This window comes from Pristis pectinata, chromosome 1, assembly GCF_009764475.1.
Source record: "Pristis pectinata isolate sPriPec2 chromosome 1, sPriPec2.1.pri, whole genome shotgun sequence".
Classification (NCBI taxonomy): Eukaryota; Metazoa; Chordata; class Chondrichthyes; order Rhinopristiformes; family Pristidae; genus Pristis; species Pristis pectinata.
The window spans coordinates 48,729,266-48,756,274 of NC_067405.1; the positions used below are offsets into that span (position 1 = coordinate 48,729,266).

Consider the following 27,009-nt stretch of genomic DNA (forward strand, 5'->3'; position numbering starts at 1 on the left):
GAGACAACTTATGGTGTACTTCTGGCAACAATGTGCACATGATTTATGTAGAGAACTCACTACCCCAAATACAGTAAAAACAGAAAATGCTGAAAAAACTTAGGTGTGCAGGCTAAGCACATCTATAGAAAGAGCAACAGTTAATGTTTCAAGTCAACCTTCATCAAAATTGAGAAAGAGAGAAATAAATTAGTCCAAATAGCAGAAAATGTGGGGAAGGGTAATAGGTCAAATAAAGGGGGTTTTATTGCCCCTTAACAGCTGCACATTTTCACCCTGTCAGAGAAATTCCCTTTGTTACACCCATCCCCTCCCCCACCTTCTCTGTAACCTAATTTGTTTCTCTCTTGTTCAGTTGTGATGAAGGATCTCAGACCTGAAATGTTAACTGTTTCTCATTTCACAGATGTGCATAACCTGCTGAGTGTTTGCAGCATTTTCTGCTTAGGGGAGTGAATTCTCTACATAAATCATGTGCACATTGTATTTTCTGTTCTTATTTCTAGCATCTACAGTTTTATGCTTTATCATACTATTTCTAATTCAATATGTCCACTAAACGTAATGATAAAGTGAGCAAAACAAATTACAAAATAAAAATCAGGATCCACCATAAATGCACAAGACATGAGCATATATACAAACACACACCCACACATACACAGAGTAAAGCTAATTGATCATGTGGTTACTTTTTCAAGGAATCTGTTTAAAACTATGGTACGCATATTCCCATACCTTTCGTTGGAGGAACTTTTTCCTTTCTTGAAATAATAAGTGGCTTAACTTCATCAGAAATAGGCTTCTTGGGCACTTCAAAGAACATTATTAATTTTAGATGAAACACATTGAAATTAATGGAAATTTTCTGAAAGATGTTTGAAAAGTGAAACGGAACATAGAGAACAAACATATAGTATACAAATTAGACCACAGGGCACAATCAACTGATAAGAAGAATGTATGTGGCAAATGAACTCCCATGATCTTGAATCTCATACTTTAATTAAATATTAATACCAAAACCTATTTTCAAAAAATTACAACTTATAATTGAAAAGCAAATAAAAATTATTGAGGCAGGAAGAGTAAAAACAATGTAGAGTGTACTCTTTTTTGCTGGCTGGAGATCAAACTTGTTTTAAAATGGAACTAACCATATGTGTGGTCTTAAACAATTATCCTAATAGTACTGATTACGTCTGATCTCAGGGATACTGTCTGTGAGTCAGTAATTAATTTACTTAATAGTTGCTGAAGTCTGCACTGATCCCAATAGATTCAAAATATTTGAAACAACATTGAGAAGGAAAGTGATCCAGGAATTATATACTTGTCAGCTTGATATTTATGACAAAATTGTTCTATGGAAATATATGATTAGTTGAGATTCCTAATATGGCTTCAACAAACAAAGTTTCCACTGCATTAAATTCACTGAGTTCTTTGAGTACGTTTCAGAAATAGTGGATGACAACAGGCTGTTGATGTTGCATAACTAAATTTCGAAGGAGTTCACGAAAATATGCTACATGGAAGATTACTTGAGAAAAAGTTATGTAGGAATACAGGCCAGCACCAAATTGGACAAGCTGACCTTTCAGCAGCATAAAATTGTCATTAAAAGAAGTGGATCTGAATGGGACCTGGTCCAAGTGGATTTCCACAAAGTTCTGCATTAAAACTATTGTTTCCTATTATTTTAATTGATGACCCGGTCAAAAATATTAACAGAACTTTTGTATAACTACTCAGAAACATATTTATTAGATTGAAATCATAAATAATGAAACCACATTTTCAAAGTTCAAATGTTTTGTGAAAATCTACAGTGTAATTTGCCTTCCTATCAGGTAATCTTTTGCAGAAAATAAAGAATAATTTCAAGATCGGGATTACTTAAAGAAAAAGAATCTTAAGGAATAAAATTATAAAAGCAGAGACCACAAAATAAAACAACTTATTAAAAGGAAAAAAGATTTTGGTCACTTTGTACATTTTTCACATAAACTTCCACTTGTAATATGTTCACTAATTTCCTTGGGAGTTTCAGAAAATGAAAAAAATATAATTTTCATGCCACTATTGATTCAGTTAAAATGCCAAATTTGAAAGTAAATTAAAGAAATAATATGTTACATTAAATCTGACCAAATAAAATATGTTGAAGTCACTGAACTGGGCATAGATACGTTTTTCTTCCTACAATTCTTGGATAATGTTGCCTATAATTCCATTAGTAACAGCAGCTTTTTGACATTCTATCCTAATATTCATTCCTCAAATGTAATCCTACACTAGGTGCAGTACTAATCAAGATAACATAACTGTACTTCTACCTTTTCGATGACTAACTTCATCTTCCTCCATAATAATGTCAGTAATTTCTTCACGTGTCTGGGATATTTCAGTCACTTTAAAAGAGATATATCCTATTAGTTAGTATTCAGTAGGAGTATGCGTAGTACATGACAACAACTGAGACAAGACAGTATAAGTTTACAAACTAAGATAATTTTACATTTATTAATATAAATTGAGCAAAAAAGCTATTTATGTTCATTTGTTCTTAGAAATTTGCGTAACCGCGAATGATGATCTCAGATGAGGAACTGACTTCAGGGAGGTTTAAAAATGATAACTAAATTATTAATAGAGATTGATATCTAGTCATCAATTAAAGTTACTCGAGCATCTTGTCACCTTCACTAATTTAGCCTTACTATAGTCATACTCAATGTCCCCTCAAAGTCAGTTTTCTCACGATTAACATACATTCCTGTTTAAAGGAAAGTGTTCTTAAATAAATTATCATGCATAAAAAATTGGCACCTGCTCAGAATATTGGATTTTAAATATCAGAAATCACACCTTAGGTTTTACTGAAAAATTGGTTTCTTACATTAAACCACTTAGATGGTAAAATTGTATTTTTAATGAGCCAGCATGGAATCTCCATCTGTGCATCTATATTATCAGTGCTGGTTTCTAATGAACAGAATTTAAACATGTGGAACATGAATAACACAGAGATAGCCTTTGAGTCTGGCACATTTGAGTTTTTGGCATAAAATATGAGGTCAGAGCAGCAATGTCTATGTGCAGGAGAATGCTGGGAATCCACTGAAGTGCACATCAGGCACCTTGATCATTGTGATCAAGGAACTAAGAACTCCAATGCTCACTTCAATTTTTATTGTAACATCCTAAAAGCTGCTGAAGAATGGTAAACATAGAGATGCAACGCTGCAGGCCACTATGTACCCGCATTCACCCATGGCCAGTTGACCTTACCATGCTTCAAGGCTTACATGAGGGTCAGATGTGCATTGAAGCCCATTTAAATATCCAGGGCCCTGATTTGGGAGCTACATCAGGTTACTAAATTGGAGGTTGCAGATTACTGATTTAATGTAGTTTGAGCATGGGGACAATTTCTGCCAAGCTTAATTTCAGTTTAGCATCAATTGACTCAAAAAAGTTGGCATGGGCATGGACGCTATTGGGGCCAACTGGATAAACAATTGTTTCCAGAGTGTACAAGTGCATTGGCATGCTGGCTAGGGTGAGGGGAAGGTTGGGGAGGGAGTGCATGGGTTGTGGGTAGTGACAGAGATGATCCAGTTGAGACAACTGTCATAAAGATGATACATTAGCATGGGTGCATCTGCTGATAAAATAATTCCTAGTCAAGAGAAAAGGGCAGAACACAGATAAAAACACTGAAATTTAGATTATGGGCTGGACTTTCCTGAGGTATATTGGCAATTCCATGTACAAGTGTGGGTAATTCCTCACCTATGTAACAGAATGCTACAGACTCCTGCAGATATTTGTTGAGTTTTGCAAACTATGCTACACTGTTAGATTGCTTGTGGTGGGCAGCTTGGTGTTTTTCCACCCATTTCCTTCAGACCAGCACTTCCAAGATATTTGAATTTGTTCATAAATCCCTAACTTGGAGATGCTTATATGGTAAAATTCTGGCAGTTTGGTGCAGAACTGGTGATATTTCCCAGTACTTAATGTACTAAAGTTTTCCCCCCTTCCTCTTGCAAACTGGGATCTGACTTTAATCTTTTGAAGGTAGTATTAACTGAATGGCCATATGTTAAATGCATGCCTGGTTTTCCTTTTAAAGTCATTGAAAAGGAAAATCAAGTATGATGTCTAAAGGCCAGCCAATCCAATACTTCCAATTTTTCATCACTTACGAAAGTAGAAATTACTTCCAGATACAATCTTAAACATTATAACGTTAAACATTACAAATATTTATCAATAGGCCAGATGAAAGGTGCCAAAACTTCAACTGTCCATTTCCCTTTACAGATGCTGTCTGACCTTCTGAGTTCCTACAGCAGCTTTTTTTTTCCTCAAAAGGCATTTTGTTGTAAATACTCTCTGACATTTTGATAGAAGTAAACCATATTTTCTTAATTATACAGTACTTGTAAAACTGTTTAGGTGTAGTTGACTAGAAGACTTCAGAAAAATCCAAAACGTCCTTAAGACCTTACTACAACAAGAAGAAATTATATAACAGAAGTATGTTTAAATAATGCTGTTTTGAAATGCTTGATTAAGATTTAATAATTTCTATAGCTTGTTAAAACCAGAGATATGAAATACATTACCTATTTCTTCTGTCCATTCTTCTTCTGTTAAAAAAGATAAGGAAAAATATATAAATATCCAATAATACCAACATAATTAAGGAGGATGTATCTATACAGCTAACTAAAAAGAATACATAGGGAGATACAGGAAAGAAGAAACAACAAAAATATTTTTAAAAATTCTTTGCAAGTTAAATTTAGGAAAAAAATTGCAATGGCTTCTAAATTTGATGACATCAAAATCATGTGAAAGGATCAATATGTACATTGAACCTGTAAGTGAAGCTGATGTGGCAAATGCGAAGAATGACCCAAGGAGAGAGCAATCAACAAGTTTTTCAATCACTGTCATGGAGGCCTTGGTGGAGGAGTTTGGAAGTAGCGAGAGGTCTCTATTCCCAGAGGATCACAAGACCACATAATATCAATAAAAGCAACTTCAGATGGTACATCCTCACAAATGCACCACCATGATGATACTCAATTCATCTCGTCCCATCATTTATTTATGGTTGAAGAGCATACCCAATGAAATGCTAAACCCACTGGGAACCCTGATAGAAGGTCAATGTTAAATGCTGATTTGCATGCAGGCAATGGTACAGTTCTTTATGCATAGCTTGAACTCCATCCTTTGCACCATGGAAGCAGTGGCCAACCCCATAAGCAGCTTTCAGATCCAATCACAATTCAGCATTTAAAGGGCAATGTTGCAACATAGAACATTACAGCACAGTACAGGTCCTTCAGCCCACCATGTTGTGCTGACACTTTATCCTCCTCTAAGATCTATCTAACCCTTCCCTCCCACATAGCCCTCCATTTCTCTATCATTCATGTGTCTATCTAAGAGCCTCTTAAGTGTCCCTAATGTAACTCCCCCAACAACCTCTGCTGGCAGAGCATTCCATGCACCCACCACTCTCTGTGTAAAAAAAAACTTACCCCTGATATCCCCCTTATACCTTCCTCCAATCACCTTAAAATCATGTCCCCTCGTGTTAGCCATTTTCACCCTGGGAAAATGTCTCTGACTGTCCACTCGATCTATGCCTCTTATCATCTTGTACACCTCTATCAAGTCACATCTCATCCTCCTCCTCTCCAAAGAGAAAAGCCCTAGCTCACTCAACCTATCCTCATAAGACATACTCTCCAATCCAGGCAACATCCTGGTAAATCTCCTCTGTGCCGTCTCTAAAGCTTACACATCTTTCCTTATAATGAGGCGACCAGAACTGAACACAATACTCCAAGTGTGGTCTAACCAGAGTTCTATAGAGCTGCAACATTACCTCATAGCTCTTGAACTCAATACCCTGACTAATGAAGGCCAATACACCATATGCCTTCTTAAAAACCCTATCGACCTGCGCGGCAAGCTTGAGGGATCTATGGACATGGACCCCAAGATCCTTCTGTTCCTCCACACTGCTAAGAGTCCTGAAATTAACCTTGTATTCCATTGTATATCAGCAGCCTGAGTCTTACAGTAGAAGAGTAAGGTCAGCCATTATGATTCATGTAAAGATGATAGTCATCCTATCTCTGACAGATTACTGCAATTGCCAGGGTGCAGAATTGGCAGAATGGCAGTACCTCTATGGAGCATGAACTTGCAATTGCTCTATCAAGAAGGCAGCAACCATCCTCCCACTCCTGCCAGTTCACTAGGTTTTGCTGTCATCTATCAACCAGTAAGTACAGACTAGAGTACCCATGTGGAGATGATGCAATCAACAACTTCCAATAATTTCCAGGCCCAGTTCCCCTCATGGTCATCATCTAAAGCCATCTCTAGCCTCTTTCTCTGACAGTTCAGCAACCTTTACTGCAGCTACTGAGGTTGTACTGTGCAAAAGCACAGACCGCCAAAGGCTTAAAGAAGGCACCAAAGAAATGCATATGGGTAACTAGTTGACTGGAAGAAAGAAAAAAATGGCATTTTTAATTATAATTTTGATTAGAAGTTATTATTTTGTGTTAGTTTTAACATTGCAATGTGACCGGGTTGTATAGTTATGTTAACTGATAGTGGGAAGGTAAGATGTGGAACTAAGTGAATGAAAAAATGCCATTGTGTTTACCGGAATCACACATGATTGAGTTCTTATTGGACAGTACAGGCATGGACGAGCTGCAAAAGTTGTCTCTCACTTCTTTTTGTTTCCTCTTCCTCTCCCTTCATCTCCTCCTCATCCTCCATCTCCTGTTCTTCACTTGTTCTCATTACAGCCATAAACAAGCACTGAGATCTTGTTATGCTGAAGTTATGCAGTAATTAGCACACCACCATGAATGTCAGCACTTGTATGTTGAGTACTACAAAGCTTCTTCAGATGAACCCAGGTACCAAAAGCATTATATCAGCATACCTATGGTGTACTTTGATACATGGAAGTTGGACTCCAGATGACAATGATCAGTTGCGCTCTGGACTTTATGGACTCAGATTTATGGAATAGACTGGAGGTCAGGTAAAGGCACTCTGTCCATTTTCATCATTGAGTCAGAGACATTTAGAAGCAATGGGAAAGGCCTTTAACAGCCCAAAAAATAATGCACAATGTCAAAAGGTAAGCACTACTCTGTGTGTGTGTGTGTGTGTGTGTGTGTGTGTGTGTGTGTGTGTGTGTGTGTGTGTGTGTGTGTGTGTTGGGTGTGGGCAGTGGAGTGGTGAACTTGACACTTGGGCTAGATTTAGTGAGACCCAGCCCATCACCCTATTCTTGCTATGTGCCCTGAAATCATCAGGCATTGCATCAGCCAATAGGCCTCGATCTCTGTGTCTATTCTTTCTTTGGTTTATGGGATTTAAATGCACAATGGACTGTTGCAGATTGCACCCAGAATACCAAGCAACGACTGGCATGATCTTCTGCCTAGGATCACACATCAGCTAGTTATTAATGGCAACCTGTGTAATTGAATGTCTTTAGTTGCTGGGTTCTTGCAAAAGAGAATGAAATATAGAAAGCTCCATTAATAGATTGTATTAGAGAACTCTCTGTTTGTGCAACAGTTGACAGCAAACATCATGATATAAAAACCTTCAAATACAGCCTGGATTAAGCTACACATAATCCAGAACACAGAAAGATTTGTTGCCCTGTTAACCTGGACATTCAAAATTAAATATCTTAAATAAAATATAAGATGCCAAGTATTTCAATCATGTTCTGCTTCATGCTAGTTGGTAGCACTCTAGTCTGTGAATAAGAAGGTTATCGGTTCAAGTCCCACTACAAAGAAAGAGAAGGCACAGTGGTGTTGCAGTTAATCCTGCTGCCTCACAGTTCCAGAGACCTGGGTTTGATCTTGATCTTGGGTGTACTCTGCACAGAGTTTATATGTTTTCCCCCTGTCAGCATGGGTTCTGATGGTGCGTTAATTTACTATTGCTAATTACCAATTGGTGTAGGTTAAAGACAAAAAGAATCAAAGGGAAGTTGATGGGTAGGTGAAAGAGAATTAAGTTGCAGGGATACAAGGAAATAAGAAGAGTGGGAATGGGACTAATCTAGGAATGACACTTCAGAGCAGTAAAGACATGATTTTGTAATTTTATAAGTACCCTCTTCTGGATGGGACATTAAACTATCTGTGCTCTTAGGTGGTTGCAAAAGATGCCAAAACATTTCTTTGAAGCAGTAGCTTTTATACCTCATTCAACAGACTAAAATAGGGGATCTGGTCATTATCACTGTTAGTTGGAGCTTGTGAGAATTTTGGCTATCGTATTTTCTATATTATTACAGAGACCATACAATAAATGTTTCTCTTTGGCCAAGCTTTGAAGTATCCTGAAATAAATACTTTTGTTTTCTGCTTTCCTTTTCTTTAATGGCAAAGTGACTTTTACTCTAATCAGAGGTGGCAGCTATAGTCAAGGCAGGTGGTAGATTTCACTGAGGACATCCTTAGTTAAGGGAACATGTCTCAAACATTGTCTTTTCATGAGTTTTAGGTAGATGGATTGCTCCTTGAAAACCTGAACAGATATAACTTCCTGATGAGAGTTCTTCTCTATGTTCTTCTCCCTCTTCTAGCAGCTTTGTCTGCTCTGGATACCCTCTGCTCATTCTCTCAGTTATGCAAGGGGGATGTCTACTAATGCAGCCGTTTTATGAAGAATCCTGAAGTGAGCAAGAAAATCAGTATCTAATACAGTGCATTTCTAATTCTATGAAGCAAGTCAAGAAAGCATCAAATGTATGTAGAATCACAGCAACACCAAGGAAAAATCAATTGATAACTAATCATTAAAGACCAGATAATTATTTAAAATAATGTTGGTGCAGTGGGAACATAGTTAACTGGAACAAGAAATTCAAAAGCAGCAGCATTGCATGTTGTCTGACATCATGATTTGCTTGCTCTGCATACTTCCAAAGGGACTCAGTGAATACATTTATGCTATTATCTCACCAGTACAACTTCTGCAATCAAAATCACCACTGCCACTACCTACAACCCATGCTCCATCCCAACTCTCTTCCACTAGCCTTGTTCACACTACCAGTACCCCAATAAGCCCAAGCACTCTGGGCACATTTGTTTATGCAACTGGTCTCAGAAATGTCCAATCAATGGCTCTTTCCTATCCTAATTACATAGCAACAAATTCTTCAGTTGAGCCCAGACTTACTTGATGCTGGATTCCTAACTTAACTGCTGTTTTACCTGTAAATGTTTTTCTTTCAAATGGAATTCCAATATCAGGAACATCTGAAGAATACAAAAGGAATATGAATTTTTTTTAGGTCTTTGACCCCGTGGATTTATTTTATTAATATTTTTGAACAATATTGCAAGAAATTAAACTTCCAACTAGCGTTTTAACTGTTAAATCCCAGCAACATTTTCAGAAAATGTAAACAAAATATTTAACAGCAATGATAAAGTGATGTTAAAAGTAGCTTTTAAATTATTCATTAGCAGCATAACAATTGCATACATATTCTTTTACATATTACATATAAATTATACATATTTTAAGAGCAGCTTATATTTGTTATTTAATATAGGTATTTTTATCATGAACAAACTTCTAACAGTTCATTAACAGTTAACTAAGAGAGGTGATGAACACAGTTGAACCTCTTCATGATTCATCCTTACGTTAATGAAAATTTGACAACTGTAATATGAAATTTTTAAAAGATTTCATACCAGGTTTCCTTGGCTGTAAGATGATTTCTGTAATGAACAGATTTTAAATGAGGTAAATACATAAATTAGTGAAGGAAACATCATATTGTCACTGAAAAAATGCATTAAAGTCAGATGTACCTTGGCTTGATACGTAAAGTTCTGCAGTACTTTTAGCTTCACCTCTTGGTTCAAGTTGAGCAATTACAGAATAAACACCTGAAGAAAATAAATTTGCACTCCAATATTTATATTTATTTTAACTGAAATGAGTATTTCTTGCTATTTCAGAATATGTACAGCACAGAAAAAGATTAACCATGACAAAAGACATATATTGCTATCTATGGACGTAGGAACAAGTTCCATAATCTAGATGGTAGAGAACCTCCTAATTTTGTTATTTGATTATACTTATGGCTCCTAACTTTGGAATACATTACATACAACATTTTATCCATTATTTATATTAAACACCTTCATATTTCTGAATACCTCTATCAGGTCACTTGTCACACTTATTCAGTCTTTCTTATTGTTATAACTAGTTCTATTATCATTGTTATACTTCTCAGTGCCTTCTCAGTATCTTCTGTTAACAGGGAGACTAGAATTGAGGACATTTTTATGAGTTTGTTCTGATTAAAGTTTAAAATTAAGCTTAACATAACTGGTTTGAATTGCTTCTCTGAAAATTAACCTCAGCAGATAATCAAAATAAATAAATAATCATTATAATAGAAATAAGATTAAATTATTACAATAAACAAACCTTCGTCTTCTGTTGTGACATTATGGATGGTCATAAAATGTCGGCGCCCTTCCCTTCTGAAGCTGTATTTTGAACTTTCTTTCAGTACAACTGTGTCTTTAAACCAGGTTACAATGGCATCATCAAAGGACACTTCACACTCAAATACAGCTGATTCATGTTCATTCACCACAATATCCTGAATTGTCTTTGTGAATTCAATTGGGTGAGCTATAAAATACAAAAGCAGAAACAATGTTCTTATACAAAATTCACTCAGCAAAGTACAATTAGAATAACCACATTTAATAGAACTACAAACCTTGAACCCTTAAATCAGCAGATGTCTCCAGATCTTCAAACTTGCAAGTAAATCGGCCTTGATCCTCTGGCTTCAAGTCACTAATAGTGACTTTCTGTAACTTATCCACAACATCAATGGAATATCTGCCTCGTCCTTCAATTCTCCTACCATTTCTAAACCACTCAGTTTTTAAATTTGGTAAGGAAAACTGGCAAACCATGATACAAATATGACCTTCCTTTCCAGAAAGATTTTCAAGATGCTGTTCCACAATAGGTTCTGGAGAACAAAAAACAATTTAAGTAAATTAGATGAGTTAAAAAGTCCCCAAACAACATTTAGAATTAAAAATATAAATACCACTTACCAACAACAGTCAGTTTAGCACTTGAGATATGTGGGCCACAGACAATGCGGAAGTTGCCTTGATCTTGCAGAGCACAATTTCTAACCTTTAGGCGATGAGTATCACCATCAATGCTAATTTCATACTTGCTGCTTGATTCCAATTTTTCAGTCCCTTTATACCAGGAAAGTTTGATTTCAGGATAGTTTATCTTTATGGCACATTCAAACACTGCATCTGCATTTGTTCGTACAACTTGATCTTCAATATCTTTGATTAATTCAATGGGCTGCAGTGAAAATAAATATTTTTATCAATATTTATTTCAAAAAATACCCAAGGGAGTACCACAAAATATCATTTGAGGTAGCTATTGCATAATAAAGATGGAAAACTTACCTCAACTTTTTCTATTCTTTGCTGGATATATTGAATTAGTTCATTAAACTCATCTTCTTCAGGACCTCGCCCTTGCTCTTCTATCTCCTTAATAAAGCACCAATGAAAAGTAATGACTCAAGAGCATGGATGTAAGGCATCTATTCTGCATAAAAAATATAATATGAACTATGGTAGAAATAAACATAATGTTACGCACAACTCTGTGAGTTTCATCTCCTTTGCTGGCCTTCAATTGCTCAATAGCTTGTAGGAGACCGCGGAAATCTGTAATTCCATACATACGTGCATATTTTTCATATTCCTTAGGATCAACATTCCTTAAAAGTTCTACAATATCAATGTCCTTATCTGCTTCTTCTTCCTTTTTCTTGGATGGTGTCCTTTTAAAATAAATGGTAAAATTAGTTCATTATTAATGCATTTTTTAAAAAGTACAAAAATAGATGAATCAATCTAACAATACTAAAATCTGTATATCTTACTATCAATTTCATCATTTAATTTTATCCATTCCATTAAATAGAACAAATCATCATACACGAAGATGCCAAACTGAAGAGAGAGAGATTCAGTTATATTATGCAAATAAATCAAGTAAGATAATCATCAGATGAAAAATCAAAACTTTGTTAGCGATACCTAAATCATAATACTTACTTCTTCAATTTTGCTCTAAAGTCTGTTTCAACAATGATTTCTTTTTTCTCCTGAATTTCTAAGTTGGCACTGCTTTCAATTTCACCAAATTTATTAGATGCAACACATCTGTAATGTCCAGAGTCAGTTTTTACAACATCTTTGATTTCTAATTTAGCCTCTTGTCCCTTTTGTTGTACAATAATTCGGCCACCATGGTTCAATTGCCTCCATTTGCCTTTCATCCATTTGACATTCGGAATTGGATCACCACCAACTTTCGCAATAAATGTTGCTATATCTTCTGAAATGTAAAATGGCTTCTTTAAATATTGCATCTTACAGAAATATTTCATTTTAGCAAACATACAGAAAAAAATTCAACAGTGCACTTACTTTCTATTACTTTCAAGTTCTTTGGTTTCTCAATGAAGAAGATCTTGTCAGGTTGTGGTGGAGAAACCACTTTCTTTGCTGCTGCTTTTTCTAAATCAGAACAAATTAAAAGTAACTGATAGGTTTAATTCTAGTAACTGCACAATTTCTCAAAAGAATGTATGCTCTGTACATTCAAAATATAGTAATTTTTTTATCAAAACTAAAAACAACAAAGGTTTTCAGGGCAGATTTATGCCATCACTTTGCCCTTGTCACAAAATAGTTTCTGCTCGGAGGTAAATTTATCAATTGTGCCTGACCTGCATCTAGAGAGGAAGAGCAAGACTCCATTCTCCAGGGAGTCTCCTTCTTAGAGTTGTGGTCAGGTCAATTCCTCAGTTTAAATTTAGGTTGCGTGAAATTTTGTGTGACACCAACATTACAAAAATTAACATTTGCATATAGAACCTTATCAAATAATTTATGGCTCAATTCATTTCTTTCTTAGCTTAAATACTGATCTTCAATTCAACAGTAGGGGTGGGGTAATATTTATAAGATATTTGGTGAATGAATTTGAGATAGTCTTATGATTTCCTTTAATGTATAAGTTGTGAGGCATTTGACTTTGTATTTCATCTCATTTCTCTTCAGTTAATGGTCTGCCTTAACTACTTCCACAGCTTGTCCGTTCCTATTTTCCCCATTCACATGCAGATAAAAGAGACATACAATTTTGCACTATTACTTCTCTGCAACAGTTTTGAATACATGTGGCATCATCGCACCATTGAGAAAAATTCAGATGTGAAGACTTTGGATCAGTCCAATGAAAGATAGTGTGATTTTTCAAAATTTATAATATAATTTTTTGTTGAAAATATAGTCTAGCCTGTTGATGTCCTATTGCCAGGTTTTGAATCTACTGATAAGAATAGTAGGATTTTGTTAGCAGTATATCATACATACACATACACACATTATATATTATGCACTTCTGCCAGGATTAAAACAAGAAAACAAGTCTAGAACTTCCTCTAGTTTCATCTGAAGGTCTGTAAAAGGCAAACTTCAATTAGGCTGAAGAGTTAAAAATAAATATTAATGATGAAATGGTTTCCAACCATACAAATGGAGAATCAAAAATAATCAAAACATGGAAAACAAAAAGCTTGCATCTCTTTATCAATATGTGCATGCAGCAAATCTTTAAGGTTGGTTTGTTTAGAACTAAACAGAAGTTTGGGAGCCTAAAGATGACTGAAATGCATTTGTGATCCTTTGCCTGCCTAGGAATCCTGGGTTACATTTTGGAAAGATCTAGATTTCATTTTCCAGATGATCCTCAAAGAAGCACTATTTGGAAGAGTTGGAATGTTCATTTGCTCTCAGTAATATTTTCTTTTTTCAACAACGACAGGATGTTTGCATGGGAAATACAAACAAGCTTCTGAGATGATAGGTTAAAAAGGGTATTACTGTGATTATGTAAGATACTACATCTATAATATATTGCAAATAACGATCTCAAATTTAGTCTGGAACAAGCTCTGTGGTGAGGATGTGTATGGATGGTGGTGGCAAAGATCAATTCTGGGGATTCTGTGTTCTGGAAATCCGGAGAAATGGGTTTCCTTAATATCCTGCAAAATGAAATTGTCAAGTTATAGTCAACAAAGAGCCAGAATGACAGGATAGAGACCTTCAAAGCAGGAAATTCATGAAAACAACTGAATGTATGGGAAATGTGAGAGGTTGTTGGGTTGGAATTGGGGTGGGGGGGTTCTTTTCAGGCTTCTTTAAAATCCTCAAGGGCTCTGTTTGATTTCAGTTTCCTAAACCTTACATACGCTTCAATTTCCTTTTTCGACTAAATTCACCATCCTCTTATTATCCAAGATTCCCTTACCTTGCCATAATTGTCCTTCCTTCTTACTGGAACATACCTGCTCTGTACTCTGTGCAGTTGGTCTCTAAACACCCTCCACATGTCAGATGTGGACTTGCCCAAAAACAGCTGTTCCCAATTAACTCTCCCTAGTTAACTCTGCCTAATACTCTCATAATTTGCCCTGCTCCAATTTAATACTCTTCTGCAAGGTTCAGACTTATCCTTATCTATAGCTATCTTAAAACTTAAGAAGTTGTGGTCACTATTCCCTAACTGTTCTCCCACTGAAATGTTAGTTACCTGGCCAGGCTCATTACCCAACACCAGGCCTAGTATGGCCCCTCCTCTACATATTGATCTAAGAAACAAATTCTGCCCCATCTAAGCCTCTTGCACTAAGAAGGTCCCATCCTATATTAGGGAAGTTGAAGTCACCCACTACAACAACCCTGTTGTTTTTACAGTTTTCCCTAATCTGTCTGCATATCTGTTCCTCAATGTCCCAGTGGTTGAGAGGTCTGTAGTATAATCCCATCAGAGTGATTGCACCTTTCTTATTTTTGAGTTCTACCCATAAAGACTCATTGGCTGAGCCCACCATTATGTCCCCTCTGAGTGCAGCTGTGATATTGTCCCTGATTAATAGTGCAACTCCTCCCCACCCTTTTACCTCCTTCTCTGTCTTTTCTAAAACATCAAAACCCTGTAACATTAAGCTTCCATCCCTGTTGCTCTCTCAACAAAGTTTCTGTTATGGGCACAACATCATAGTTCCATGTACCGATCCATGGTCTAAGTTCATCACCCTTACCCATAATACTCCTAGCAGTAATATACACACACTTCAACCCATCCACCCCATTGTGTCTATTACCTTGCTCTTGCCTGTTCTTACTGGTCATGATATCTACCTTCCTCTCAATCCCTCCACTTTCTGACCTAGTGCTCTGGTTCCCAGCCCCCTGCCAAACTAGTTTAAACTAAAGTGACATGGATCTATTTGTAATATTTAGTTTATCGAACTAAGTTATCCAGGGCCTTGTAAAAAATATTCAATCACTGAGAATAAGGAACATATGTTACCAATTGGCAATGGGTAAGAAATACCTGTTTTTAGTGCGCAATGACCTATGCATTCATAGAAATTCCCATTCAGGAAGACAATCAGGCCTTCGTGGTTGTACCAGCACAATTACTACACATTACAATTGTATCAACTGGAAGAAAGTAGTGGGCAGAGTTGTCTCCATGTTTTACAAACCAAAAATATTGTACTCCTATCCCTCAACTATTTTGTAATTTATGTGTGGTCTACATATGTGACCACCACTCATCTATACAAAATAATTCAACAAGGTATATCAAAAGTGATTGCACATAAAAATGCAGTTCTTCTACTGTGGACAAATTAATAATTACTTACATGTATTATCTCTCAAAATTACATCTTAATTAATAATATTTCATAACATTATTTAAATTAAGTCTTGTATTACGCTTACTGAATAAAACCAACACATAAAAATATTTGGTACTGCAACTAAAACAACAGATATCAGTTTCAAACCAAGTAACATCTTGCAGGTTTTTAAACACAGAAGTGAGGGTTTCAAGCACTATAATGAACTGAGCTAAAATTAAGTATAAATGTGTCTTCTTTCTTGCACAGAATAAACAATCCATTAGTTCTTAACTAAACAGCAGTGGGTGTCTAACAACAAGGAAAAAACTTGTGATTAAAAATTATGTGGAAGATTGCAATAATGTTTAATTCTTTAAGAATTCCTAAGTAAGAGCCAATGTTCTTTCTTCATTAAGTACCACAAAACAATGGGGTCTTGATCCATGCAGTTACACTACCTGTGAAAATACATTCAGAATCTGACTCAAAGAATGACAAGTGGCAGCTTGGCACATATGGCAGAGTCCAGATGGGTCACTTCAATTCATAAACATAACCACTGATTACTGGTTATTTCAGCCATCCAGATCCATCTGAATGGCCAAGGAATCCTCCTTTAGCTTTCAGTATGATAAACTAAAGATCAATTCTGCCTTAATACAGTAAAATTCAAGAAATTGAATGCTTAACAAAACACTATTTTAAGACTTTCTGGCATCGGTACATCATTCCTATAATAATAGCAATTTAAATCATAACTACCTCATACCCCAAGACAATCAACTAGACTTTAAACTTTACCTTGGATTGTTAGTTTGGCTTTGCAATTGTCAGTTCCAGCCTCATTTGTGGCTTTACATAAGTAGTCACCACTATCTGTTTTTGCAGCCGCTTTAATTTCCAGGGTAGCTGTGCCATCTACAAAAGTCATGTTCAATTTTTCAGATGGTTTTACTTCTTTCCTATCTTTGAACCATTGTAGTTTAATTGGTTCAGACCCATGGACATGACAACTTAGTTGCATGGACTCTCCTTCAGTTGTTGTCATTGGTTTAAGTGGAATATCAAAGACAGGCGGCTTCTTAAGTTCTAAAACAACAACAAAATAAATGTTAATATTTAATACAGAAATGTTTCCATTATCACTTTATATAATCTCTCCCTTTTGAGTTCATGCCCTTGTTGTTTCCAATTTAAAATGTTTCCTCTTTCACCTAGGAATATTTAGTTGCAGACTTGCTCAAAATCATTAATGGCACTTAATAATTTGCCAGGAATATGTGTATTTTTGCCAAGCAATATTTTTATGGAAACCTTTAGCACTTTTCCACCACATAAAATTTCATCTAATGACCTACCCTCAGAATGATGGAACTTGCCCAAGAACAAAAGGAAGTTAACACAGAATGATAGTTAACTAAGATATAAATTCTTCCTACTTTAGTTGGATTTTAATAATAAAACAGAGGCAAGCTGGATAAAGACACAAAACCCAAGAAATAAAGAACTTATTTTCTCAAAAATTGCAGCAATGTAAAAACCTTCCAAAGTTATAAATCTTTCTTATTTCATGTGCCATTCAATAACTTGACTTCAATGGCATTACCATCTCCAAGTTCCACACAAACATCCTGGGACGCCACCAAATGACCAGAAGCTCAAGTTTGCAGAAATATAATGATTCCAAAAAAGTGACAAGAGACTCATCTCCTGATACCACAAGGGCAAAATGGTATACTTTATTCTTGATGATTATAGCTCGAATGTAAGATTATAAAACAGAAGAAACAGATAACGGCATTCTATATTCCTATTTGCCTGCTTACTAACAAGTTAACTTCAGTTATCTGTATACAAAGACATCCAGGTCCCCCCAAACACCATCACTTTTCAATCTCCGACCATTTAAACAATACTCTAAAAGTCTGACACCATTTGGGCAAAGCATCTGACTTGATGGGCACTATATCTGCTGTTCTAAAATACTTCAAATATCCATTCCCTCCACCAGTGCAACATATGTGTAGTGTGTTTCATCTACAAATGCACTGCAGTTACTTGCCCAGCCAACTCTGACAGCACCTCCTAAACCCTCGGTCTCTACCACCAAAAATACTAAAGAGAATAACACCACCCACAGGATCTTGTCCAAGTCGCAGAACATTCTGACTCTGAAATAAATTGATCTTCCTTCTTTGTGCCTTGGTCTAAATCCTGGAGTCTCCTCTCAATGGCATAATGGGACTAGCTTTTCCAAAAGAACATGACTCACCACCACCTCCCAAGTGATATTAGTGATGGGCAATAAATGCTGACCTTGCCAGCAATGCCCAAATCGTGAAAAATGAATAAATAAAGAGAACTTATTTATATTCTCTGCAGCAAGTCATTGACTAAAAGAAAAGATTTAAACAAAATGTGTATAAGAAAAGTCAACAATAGGCAATGATCTTAGAAGTTCATTAGACATCAGAATAATATATATCAAGACTAAAAGAAATGACTAAACAAACAATAGAAAATGCAAGTGTAAGCTACTGCAATCCTTATAATCAAGAATATCCATCACTGACCTTTGATCAGCAGAGACACATCAAGTTTTGCAGTGCCTGCTTCATTGGATGCTTCACATGTATAAACACCAGAATCAGCAAGCTGTGCTTTCTTAATGTTCAACATTATGACATTATTTTTAAATGATAACTCATAATTTACAGTCTGCAAGATCTCTTGCTCATCTTTGAACCAGGTTACAGATAATGGTTGTGAACCAGAAACACGAGCTTCAAGTTTTATAGATTTTCCTTCTGTATCCTGTATTGTTTCAAGAGGCTTTTTAGTAAAGCTTGGTGGAATTTTACGATCTGTAACAGAAAGGAGTAGTATTATGAAAATTTAACAGATTTGACTGGCTTGAAACATGCTGACTTTTGCCAGAAGTTCCAATTGGAACTGCTGCCATTCTTCCTTTGAAATGGCAGTTCACGTGGATTTCTGCAGTAAAGTGGAACATTAATCTAGGGAAATTGCTTCTTAGATTATACACAAAATCAAGTCTGGTACAGAATCTGAGACCCTATAGACTTAATGGGGATTGTTATGTAAACATTTTAGGAGGCAAATGGAAATGTATTACTTTTTAATTTTGTGTTTGCTTTGCTTTGGTGTTTTAATTATTTCTAAACATTTTTGTGTGTTTTAGTTAATATCTTTATTTTTGATTCATTCAAAATTAATTTTTGTCATGTTTTTAATTACTTGTATTTAAAAATAATTTCAGTGAACTTCATCTCCAGCTTTGGAAGCTACCAGGAAGCTTTGAGGGCAGGGCATCCTTTCTGCGACACTTGATAAAATATTGCTGGACTCCAGAATGTGGAAGATCAACAAGTTAGGGCCCTGCAATGAGTGGCAATAAAGGTGGACTTAGCCAGACCACAGTCAGTGATTCAAGCATGATATGGTCCATTTTTCTTATGTCGTCAGTGATATTAATCCTCCATGAGCAAAAAGCAGTTGCTCAGTCATTGAATATATTCTAGACTAAGATCTACAGGATTTTGAGCGCTATTGGAACAAAGAGAAATGGGAAAGCGAAGGAAATTGGTGTTGATATGGAAGTTTAGCCTTGTTCTTGTTGAATGGTAGCGCAGGTTATTTTGGTTAATCCTATTTTTCAGTTCTTATATGCTAAAATTATGCCCCAAGAAATAGCTGGTAGAGTCAGGTGCATTATTAAAATAAAAAGTTAATGACCAATGTTAAGAAAAATCCTCTATTTTTGATGTTACTTCTCACAGATTTTTTTTAAGCAACTGCCAATAAGACATTCAGGAAAGGCAAAATAAGAATTTGACAAACACAACAAAAAGTAACAAATAAAAGTCATTTTTAAAAGATGTAAAATAAACATTTTTTCCATAATTAATAAAGACTAGGCTCATATAATACACCAGAGAGTAAAGATTTATAACTTCATTTGAGTAATAACCTTTCACAGTCACTTCAGTTTTGCAGATATCTTTTCCAATATCATTGCTGGCCTCACAAGTGTATTGACAAGCATCTCCCTTATCTGCTTTTAGAATAGTCAGCTGAGGTGTATTTTCCACATAAGTTATCTTGTAATTGCCACCCGATCGAATCTCTTTGCCATCCTTCAGCCAAGTAACTTTAATTGGGGAAGACCCAATTAAGTGGCATTCAAGATCCACAGTTTTCCCAATTGTAACTTCCACTGGTTCTAGTTTTTTGTCAAATAGAGGAGCAACTCTAGACTCTGAAAACATAACAAGAATTGCATTCTATTGTAAATGCATCAACAGCAAAGTAATAACATCTAGCAATGACTGATGAAAGAAGATATTAAAGTGCTAATGCTATAAAATTCAGGTAAATGTTAATTAAGCAAAGAAGCCGAATTAGTAAATATTTAACCCAACATACCTTTGAGAGCCAGTTTTGAACTACATGAAACATCTCCTACTATGTTGGAAGCTTTGCAAGTGTATTCACCAGCATGATTCAACTCAGTTTTAAGAATTTTAAGAGTTGCTACATTCTCATTGAAAGATATAATTAGGTTTTCTCCAGGAAGCAATTTGACACCATCTTTAAACCAAGAAGTTTCAATAGGAGCTGAACCAGCAGTACAACATTCAAATGTGACTGGTAAACCAACAGTTACTTCAATATTCTCAATTTCTCTTAAGAAAGAAGGTGGTATTTTATGCTCTGTAAAATAAAGAGTCATAGAAATAAGAAGGTCACTTGAACATCCTATTTGCTTGCCATACCCACATGTTAACTTTCAGTGATTTATGCACGATGATACCGAGATCTCTCTGCATACCAACACTTTACAATCTCTCACCATTAAAGCAATACTCAGGAAGCTCAACACCATTCTGTACAATGCAGCCAACCACTCTTAGCCACTCTAAACATCCATTGCAATCAACACCAGGGCACTATGGCTACAGTGTGTGCCATCAACAAAATGCACTTCAGTCACTTGTCTAGCCAACTCTGATAGTACCTGCTAAAGCCACAAACTCTACACCAAAAAAGCACATGGCATCTGCAGGTTACTCTCCAAGTCACACAATATTCTGACTTGGAAAGATACCATTGTCATCACCACTGGATTTAAATCACAGCATTCTCTTCCTAATGGTATTATGAGCTACTTTTTCTGGAAATATATGGCATTTTAAGAAGGTAGCTAACTATCACCTTATCAAGGGCATTTGAGATGGGCAATAATTGTTGGCCTTCCCACTGATGCTTAATCATGAGAAATGAATAACAATAATTTCTACATATATTCTGTAGCAAACTATTGGTTCAAAGATCCCATTTAAATGCCCATTGGGCATTAGAATAATAAGTAACCAAAGAACATAAAAAACTGGAACAGGAATAGATCAATCAGCCCCTTGCACCTGTTCCAACATTCATCAAGATCATGACTAATCATCTGTCTGGGTGCCATTTTCCAGCACTACCATGTATCCCTTGACTCCATTAAAATCCAGAAATAAGCCAATCTCTGTTCTGAATGAAGAACTGAGGTTTCACACTCCTCTGGACTAGAGAATTCCAAAGGTTCAACACCATATAAATTAAGTAATTTTTCCTCATCTCAGTTAAAATGGCCTATCTCATATTCTATGACCAAGAGTCCTGGTTCTAGTCTCCTAAAACAGGGGAAACATTCTCCATTTCAAATCCTTTTTTTAAATTCCTGTAACATCACTTCTCATTCTTCTAAACTCTATAGAATATAGTCCCATTCTACTCAAATCTCTCTTCATATGGCAAAACCAGAATCCGTGGAATCAGTTGATATGATCCGTGGAATCATATCAACACCCTCACAGTCCATTTGTATGCTTCTTGACAGTCTATTCTCATATTCCACCCTGACTTTATCAACTTCTTAGTCCACCTTTACTGAGTTCTAAAATGCTCGCAGTCTTCAAGCCTACTGAAATTTCTGGTAATTTTATAAAGCTCTTCATTTTATTTGATACTATCTTTAATTTCTCTTGTCAACCATGGATGAATCTCTTTTTCTTTTGGATTTTGTATCTTAAAGGAATATACTCATAACAACACTTAAGAATTACCAATAAATGTGACTGAAGAAACAAAAGAATTTGCATCCCTTGCAGTTGCCAATACCCTTCACTAACCTTTGATCAGCAGAGAGACATTAAGCCTTGCAGTGCCTGCCTCATTGGATGCTTCACATGTATAAACACCAGAATCAGCAAGCTGTGCTTTCTTAATGTTCAACTTTATAACATTATTTTTAAATGATAACTCATAATTTTCAGTTTGCAAGATCTCTTGCTCATCTTTGAACCAGGTTACAGATAATGGTTGTGAACCAGAAACACGAGCTTCAAGTTTTATAGATTTTCCTTCTGTATCCTGTATTGTTTCAAGAGGTTTTTTAGTAAAGCTTGGTGGAATTATATAATCTGCAACAGAAAGGAGGAGCATTATAAATATCACACATATTCAACTAACCTGAGGCATGCTGATTTTTACTGAAGGTTCCAACCTGAACAGTTGGCATTCAGTTATTGAAATGGTATTTTGAGGTTTTTTTTAAGTACTAACATGGACTTACTGCAGTGCTGAACTCCAGAAGCAGTTGTTTCTTTGACAAACTTACTGAAAGATCTGAGACCACATTGATTTTAATGGGAATTGTGAGCAATAATTTTGCATTTTTACTTTTGTGTTTGCTTTGGCTTGTGTTTGCTTAAGTGCTTTATACGTTACATTATTATCTTTGAATCTTCTCAAAAAAAGGTATTTATTTATTTAATTATTTGCCTTAATTTTAGTAGTTTTTAAACTAGTTTGAACATCAGACAATTAAAAATGAATAAAATAATTGATGACTACTACAGTTGGCAAAGCTCTGTCCCCAGCTTTGCCAACCATCAGGAAATTTCCAGAAAAAGGCCTCTATTTTGCATGACCTGGTAGAAATGCTGCTGGACTCCAGGGGTGTGGAAAATCATTAGGGCAGGACCTTTCCATTGGACCCTGGTGAAAGCAACAGTAATTTAGGTAGGCTACCAGATTAGTATGATCAGATCCATAGATTTTATTTTTATTTCTTCAGTAATTTTATTTTTCTCTGAGTGAAATGCAGTCTCTCCCTCATTTGAATATGTTCAAGACTAAGCTTTACAGAGTATTGTTTACTGATCAGAATGAACAAGATTGGGAAAGCACAGGAAATTGATGCACAGGAGTTGATGTAGAAGTTCAGCTTTGCTCCTGTTAAATGGTGGAGACTTGCTCAACTTGCTCACATTCTTTGGGTCTGAAAAGCTAAATATACATCTCAGGAAATGGACAGATTGATGTGTACTGAAATAGAGAAGTAATGATCAGCATTAAAACAGTTCGACTGTTTTTTGACATTATTTGTTATAACTAGATTTGTTTTTTAACTATTGCTAGGAAAGCCAAATAAGAATCCCACATACAAAATATAACAAAGACTGACCAAGCGGTTTATCAGTATCATTTTGGAGTTGCAAAACAAACATTCTCCTTTGAAACTGATGAAGTCTAGGCTCATAAGATGCAAAAGGGAGCAAAGACTATAACTGTTATTGATCAATACCTTTCACAGTCACTTCAGTTTTGCATGAATCCTTTCCAATATCATTGCTGGCCTCACAAATATATTGACAAGCATCTCCCTTGTCTGCTTTCAGAATTATCAGGTGAGGTGTATTTTCCACATAAGTTATCCTGTAATTGCCACCCGATCGAATCACTTTGCCATCCTTCAGCCAAGTAACTTTAATTGGGGGAGAGCCAATTAAGTGGCATTCAAGATCCACGGTTTGCCCAGCTGTTACCTCCACTGGTTCTAGTTTTTTGTCAAATAGAGGGGCAACTCTAGACTCTGAAAATATTACAATAAAGAATTATATTCCATTATAGAAGTATCAATTGCAAAGTAATAAGGTCTATCAATTATGGATCAAAGCAGATAGCAAGGTAAAGTTAAGGTAAATGCTGATTAATGAAAGAAGCTCAGTTCATAAATATTTAAACCAACATACCTGTAAGAGCTAGTTTTGAACTACATGAAACAACTCCAACTATGTTGGAAGCTTTGCAAGTGTATTCACCAACATGATTCATCTCAGTTTTAAGAATTTTAAGAGTTGCTACATTCTCTATGAAAGATATAATTAAATTTTCTCCAGGGAGTAATTTTACACCATCTTTAAACCAAGAAGTTTTAATAGGAGCAGAACCAGCAGTACAACATTCAAATGTTACTGGTAGACCAAGAGTCACTTCCATATTCCTAATTTTCCTGACGAAAGAAGGTGCGGTTTTATGTTCTGTAAAATAAACCATTATGGATTGAGAAGACTATTCTGACTTCCTCTTTGCTTCCCCTACGCACATACTGTTAGAGATTCATGTGCAAAGAAACCCAAGTCACTCCAAAAGCAAACATTTTTCAATCTCTCACCATGAAACAACACTTGAGAAGTTTGACAAAGCAGCTAACTTAACTGGCACCATATCTACAATTCTAAATCTCTTTAAACATCCATTTCCTCCATTACCAGAACGCCATGGCTGTGCAATGCACCTCATGTACTTGTCTCTCTGACAGCACCTTCTACCTCTATTACTAAGAAAGCACACTTAGAACACAACCACTTGCAAAGTCCTCTCCAAGTTGCTTAATATTCTGGCGTGTAAATATATCACTGCTCATTCACCATCACAGAATCTATGTTCTGGACTTCCTAATGACAATGTGTGTTTATCTTTCCCAGAAGAACAGTGGTTCTTAAAGAAGATGGCTCAACAACACTTTCTGAATAAACACTGGTGATATGAGTAATGCCCACATCTTGGAAAATAAATAATAAGAATTTATACACCAAGCCTTCATTATCCACAAGAGGCAGGGACTTCCCATGTACAACAAATAAAAATGAACACCACTACGACACTGTCTTTTGTACCCTATAACCTTCCAAATAAACATAAATATGCCCTATAATGTTCTGAAAATATTCACTCACATTGGATTGTTTAAATACCTATAAGACAATAATAGTAGTTACTTCAAATGATGGCATTTGTACTTGAAAACAGAAATCGGTTTTGAAATACAAGGCGCAGTAAGCAAAGGCTGCTCTCTATTGGAACAGCGCACAGCAGGGAGCCACCTGACCCTTGCAGTCTGGAAACTGATCACCATATTCATACAATGATTGCTATTTCAGCATGTACATGCATATAGATATACATGTTCAAAAAAGTTTAAGATAGGGACTAACTCACGAATATGTGATAGTAAATCCACTAATAATGAGGACTGCTTGCATACGTACATTCTCTACGTTAAGTCATTGGTTAAGAGACAAAATTTAAATGCATGTGGACAAAATCAGATGACAGCAGGCAATTCTACATTAGAATAATACCCATTACGTGCTTATTAGACAGTAGAACAATGAATGATATCAACGTTTTGAAAATATTGCCAATAGATTTGACTAAACAAAGAATAGAAATTGCAAGTATAAGTTTCCCAACCCTTGTAATCACTGATAGCCATTACTAACCTTGGATCAGAACAGATACATTAAACTTTGCAGTGCCTACTTCATTGGATGCTTCACATGTATAAACACCAGAATCAGCAAGCTGTGCTTTCTTAATGTTCAATATCACTACATTATTTTTAAATGATGGCTCATAATTTTCAGCTTGCAAGATCTCTTGGTCATCTTTTAACCAGGTTACAGATAATGGTTGTGAACCAGAAACACAAGCTTCAAGTTTTATAGATTTTCCTTCTGTATCCTGTAGTGTTTCAAGAGGCTTTTTAGTAAAGCTTGGTGGAATTTTACGATCTGTAACAGACAGGAGTAGCACTGTAAAAATTATAAACAACCAGCTGTCCTGAAGCATGCTAACCTTTGCCAGTGCTTACAACTAGAACTGTTTCCACTTAGTCTTTGAAGCGGCAGTGTGCTGCAGACTTCTGTGCATTGACAAGGACTTATTACTAATTCACTGTACCACAGGATTTTGGACACCTTTACACTGAGGAAGTTGCTCCTTGGATCATGCACATGGTCATATTTGGTGGAAATTCTGACAGCCTAATGATTTTAATAGGGATTGAAGAGGAAAAATTGAGAAGGTAAAGGTAAATGTATTACCCTATAATTTTGTTTTTGTTTTACTTTGGTATTTTTTAGTTATTTATGTTTTTTTAAATCTTTTAATCTTTTTATATTTACTTCAATTTTATTAATTTTTAACGAATCACTGAATATCAGACAAATTTAAAAACTAATAAAATCAAAGACAAATATTATAGCCAGCAAAGCTCCATCCAAAACTTTGCCAATTGTCAAGAGTTTCTGGGACAGGACATCCTTGCTGCCCCACCTAATAGAATGCTGCTGACTCCTGGATGCAGAGGTCCACTGAGGTAGGCCCTCTGCATTTGGCCTCATCGTGGTCCTGTTTTCCAGTCCTTAAAAGCTAATAATATGCTTCAGGAAATGACTGCTCTGTTAGTAAAGTAAAGAATTAATGATCAGCACTAAAATAATTCCACTCACTTTTATGTTATTTTTCACAGTTAGTTTTGTCTTTAAGTACTTGCAAAGGAAAAGCGAAATAAGAAATGCACATGAACAACATAACAAAAATTGACCAAGTAACTAGCAAGAATCATACTGAAGATGTTAAAAAAACACTATCCTTTGAGACTAATCAAGCCTCACAACATTCAATCATTTTTAGAGATGTCAAATAAACAATTTTTTCCATAATTAATAAAGCTTAGACTCATATGATATACCAGAGAGTAAAGATTTGTAATTGTTATTGATCAATACCTTTCACAGTCACTTCAGTTTTGCATGAATCCATCCCAATATCATTGCTGGCCTCACAAGTGTATTGACAAGCATCTCCCCTATCTGCTTTTAGAATAGTCAGCTGAGGTGTACTTTCCACATAAGTTATCTTGTAATTGCCACCCGATCGAATCTCTTTGCCATCCTTCAGCCAAGTAACTCTAATTGGGGAAGACCCAATTA

At 35.7% G+C, this 27,009-nt stretch overlaps 1 protein-coding gene across 1 annotated transcript in view; it reads right to left on the reverse strand.

Annotated features, from left to right (window-relative positions):
- Positions 1 to 27,009, reverse strand: part of ttn.1 (titin, tandem duplicate 1) — a 337,974-nt gene that overhangs the window by 197,301 nt on the left and 113,664 nt on the right. Inside the window, 15 exon segments of the mRNA XM_052029783.1 lie at positions 739 to 813; positions 2,340 to 2,414; positions 9,303 to 9,347; positions 9,912 to 9,989; positions 10,543 to 10,752; positions 10,844 to 11,104; positions 11,193 to 11,460; positions 11,571 to 11,657; positions 11,770 to 11,953; positions 12,231 to 12,513; positions 12,606 to 12,695; positions 16,682 to 16,969; positions 18,454 to 18,744; positions 19,872 to 20,159; positions 20,327 to 20,614. Of these exon segments, the coding sequence (XP_051885743.1) occupies positions 739 to 813; positions 2,340 to 2,414; positions 9,303 to 9,347; positions 9,912 to 9,989; positions 10,543 to 10,752; positions 10,844 to 11,104; positions 11,193 to 11,460; positions 11,571 to 11,657; positions 11,770 to 11,953; positions 12,231 to 12,513; positions 12,606 to 12,695; positions 16,682 to 16,969; positions 18,454 to 18,744; positions 19,872 to 20,159; positions 20,327 to 20,614 (2,811 nt within the window).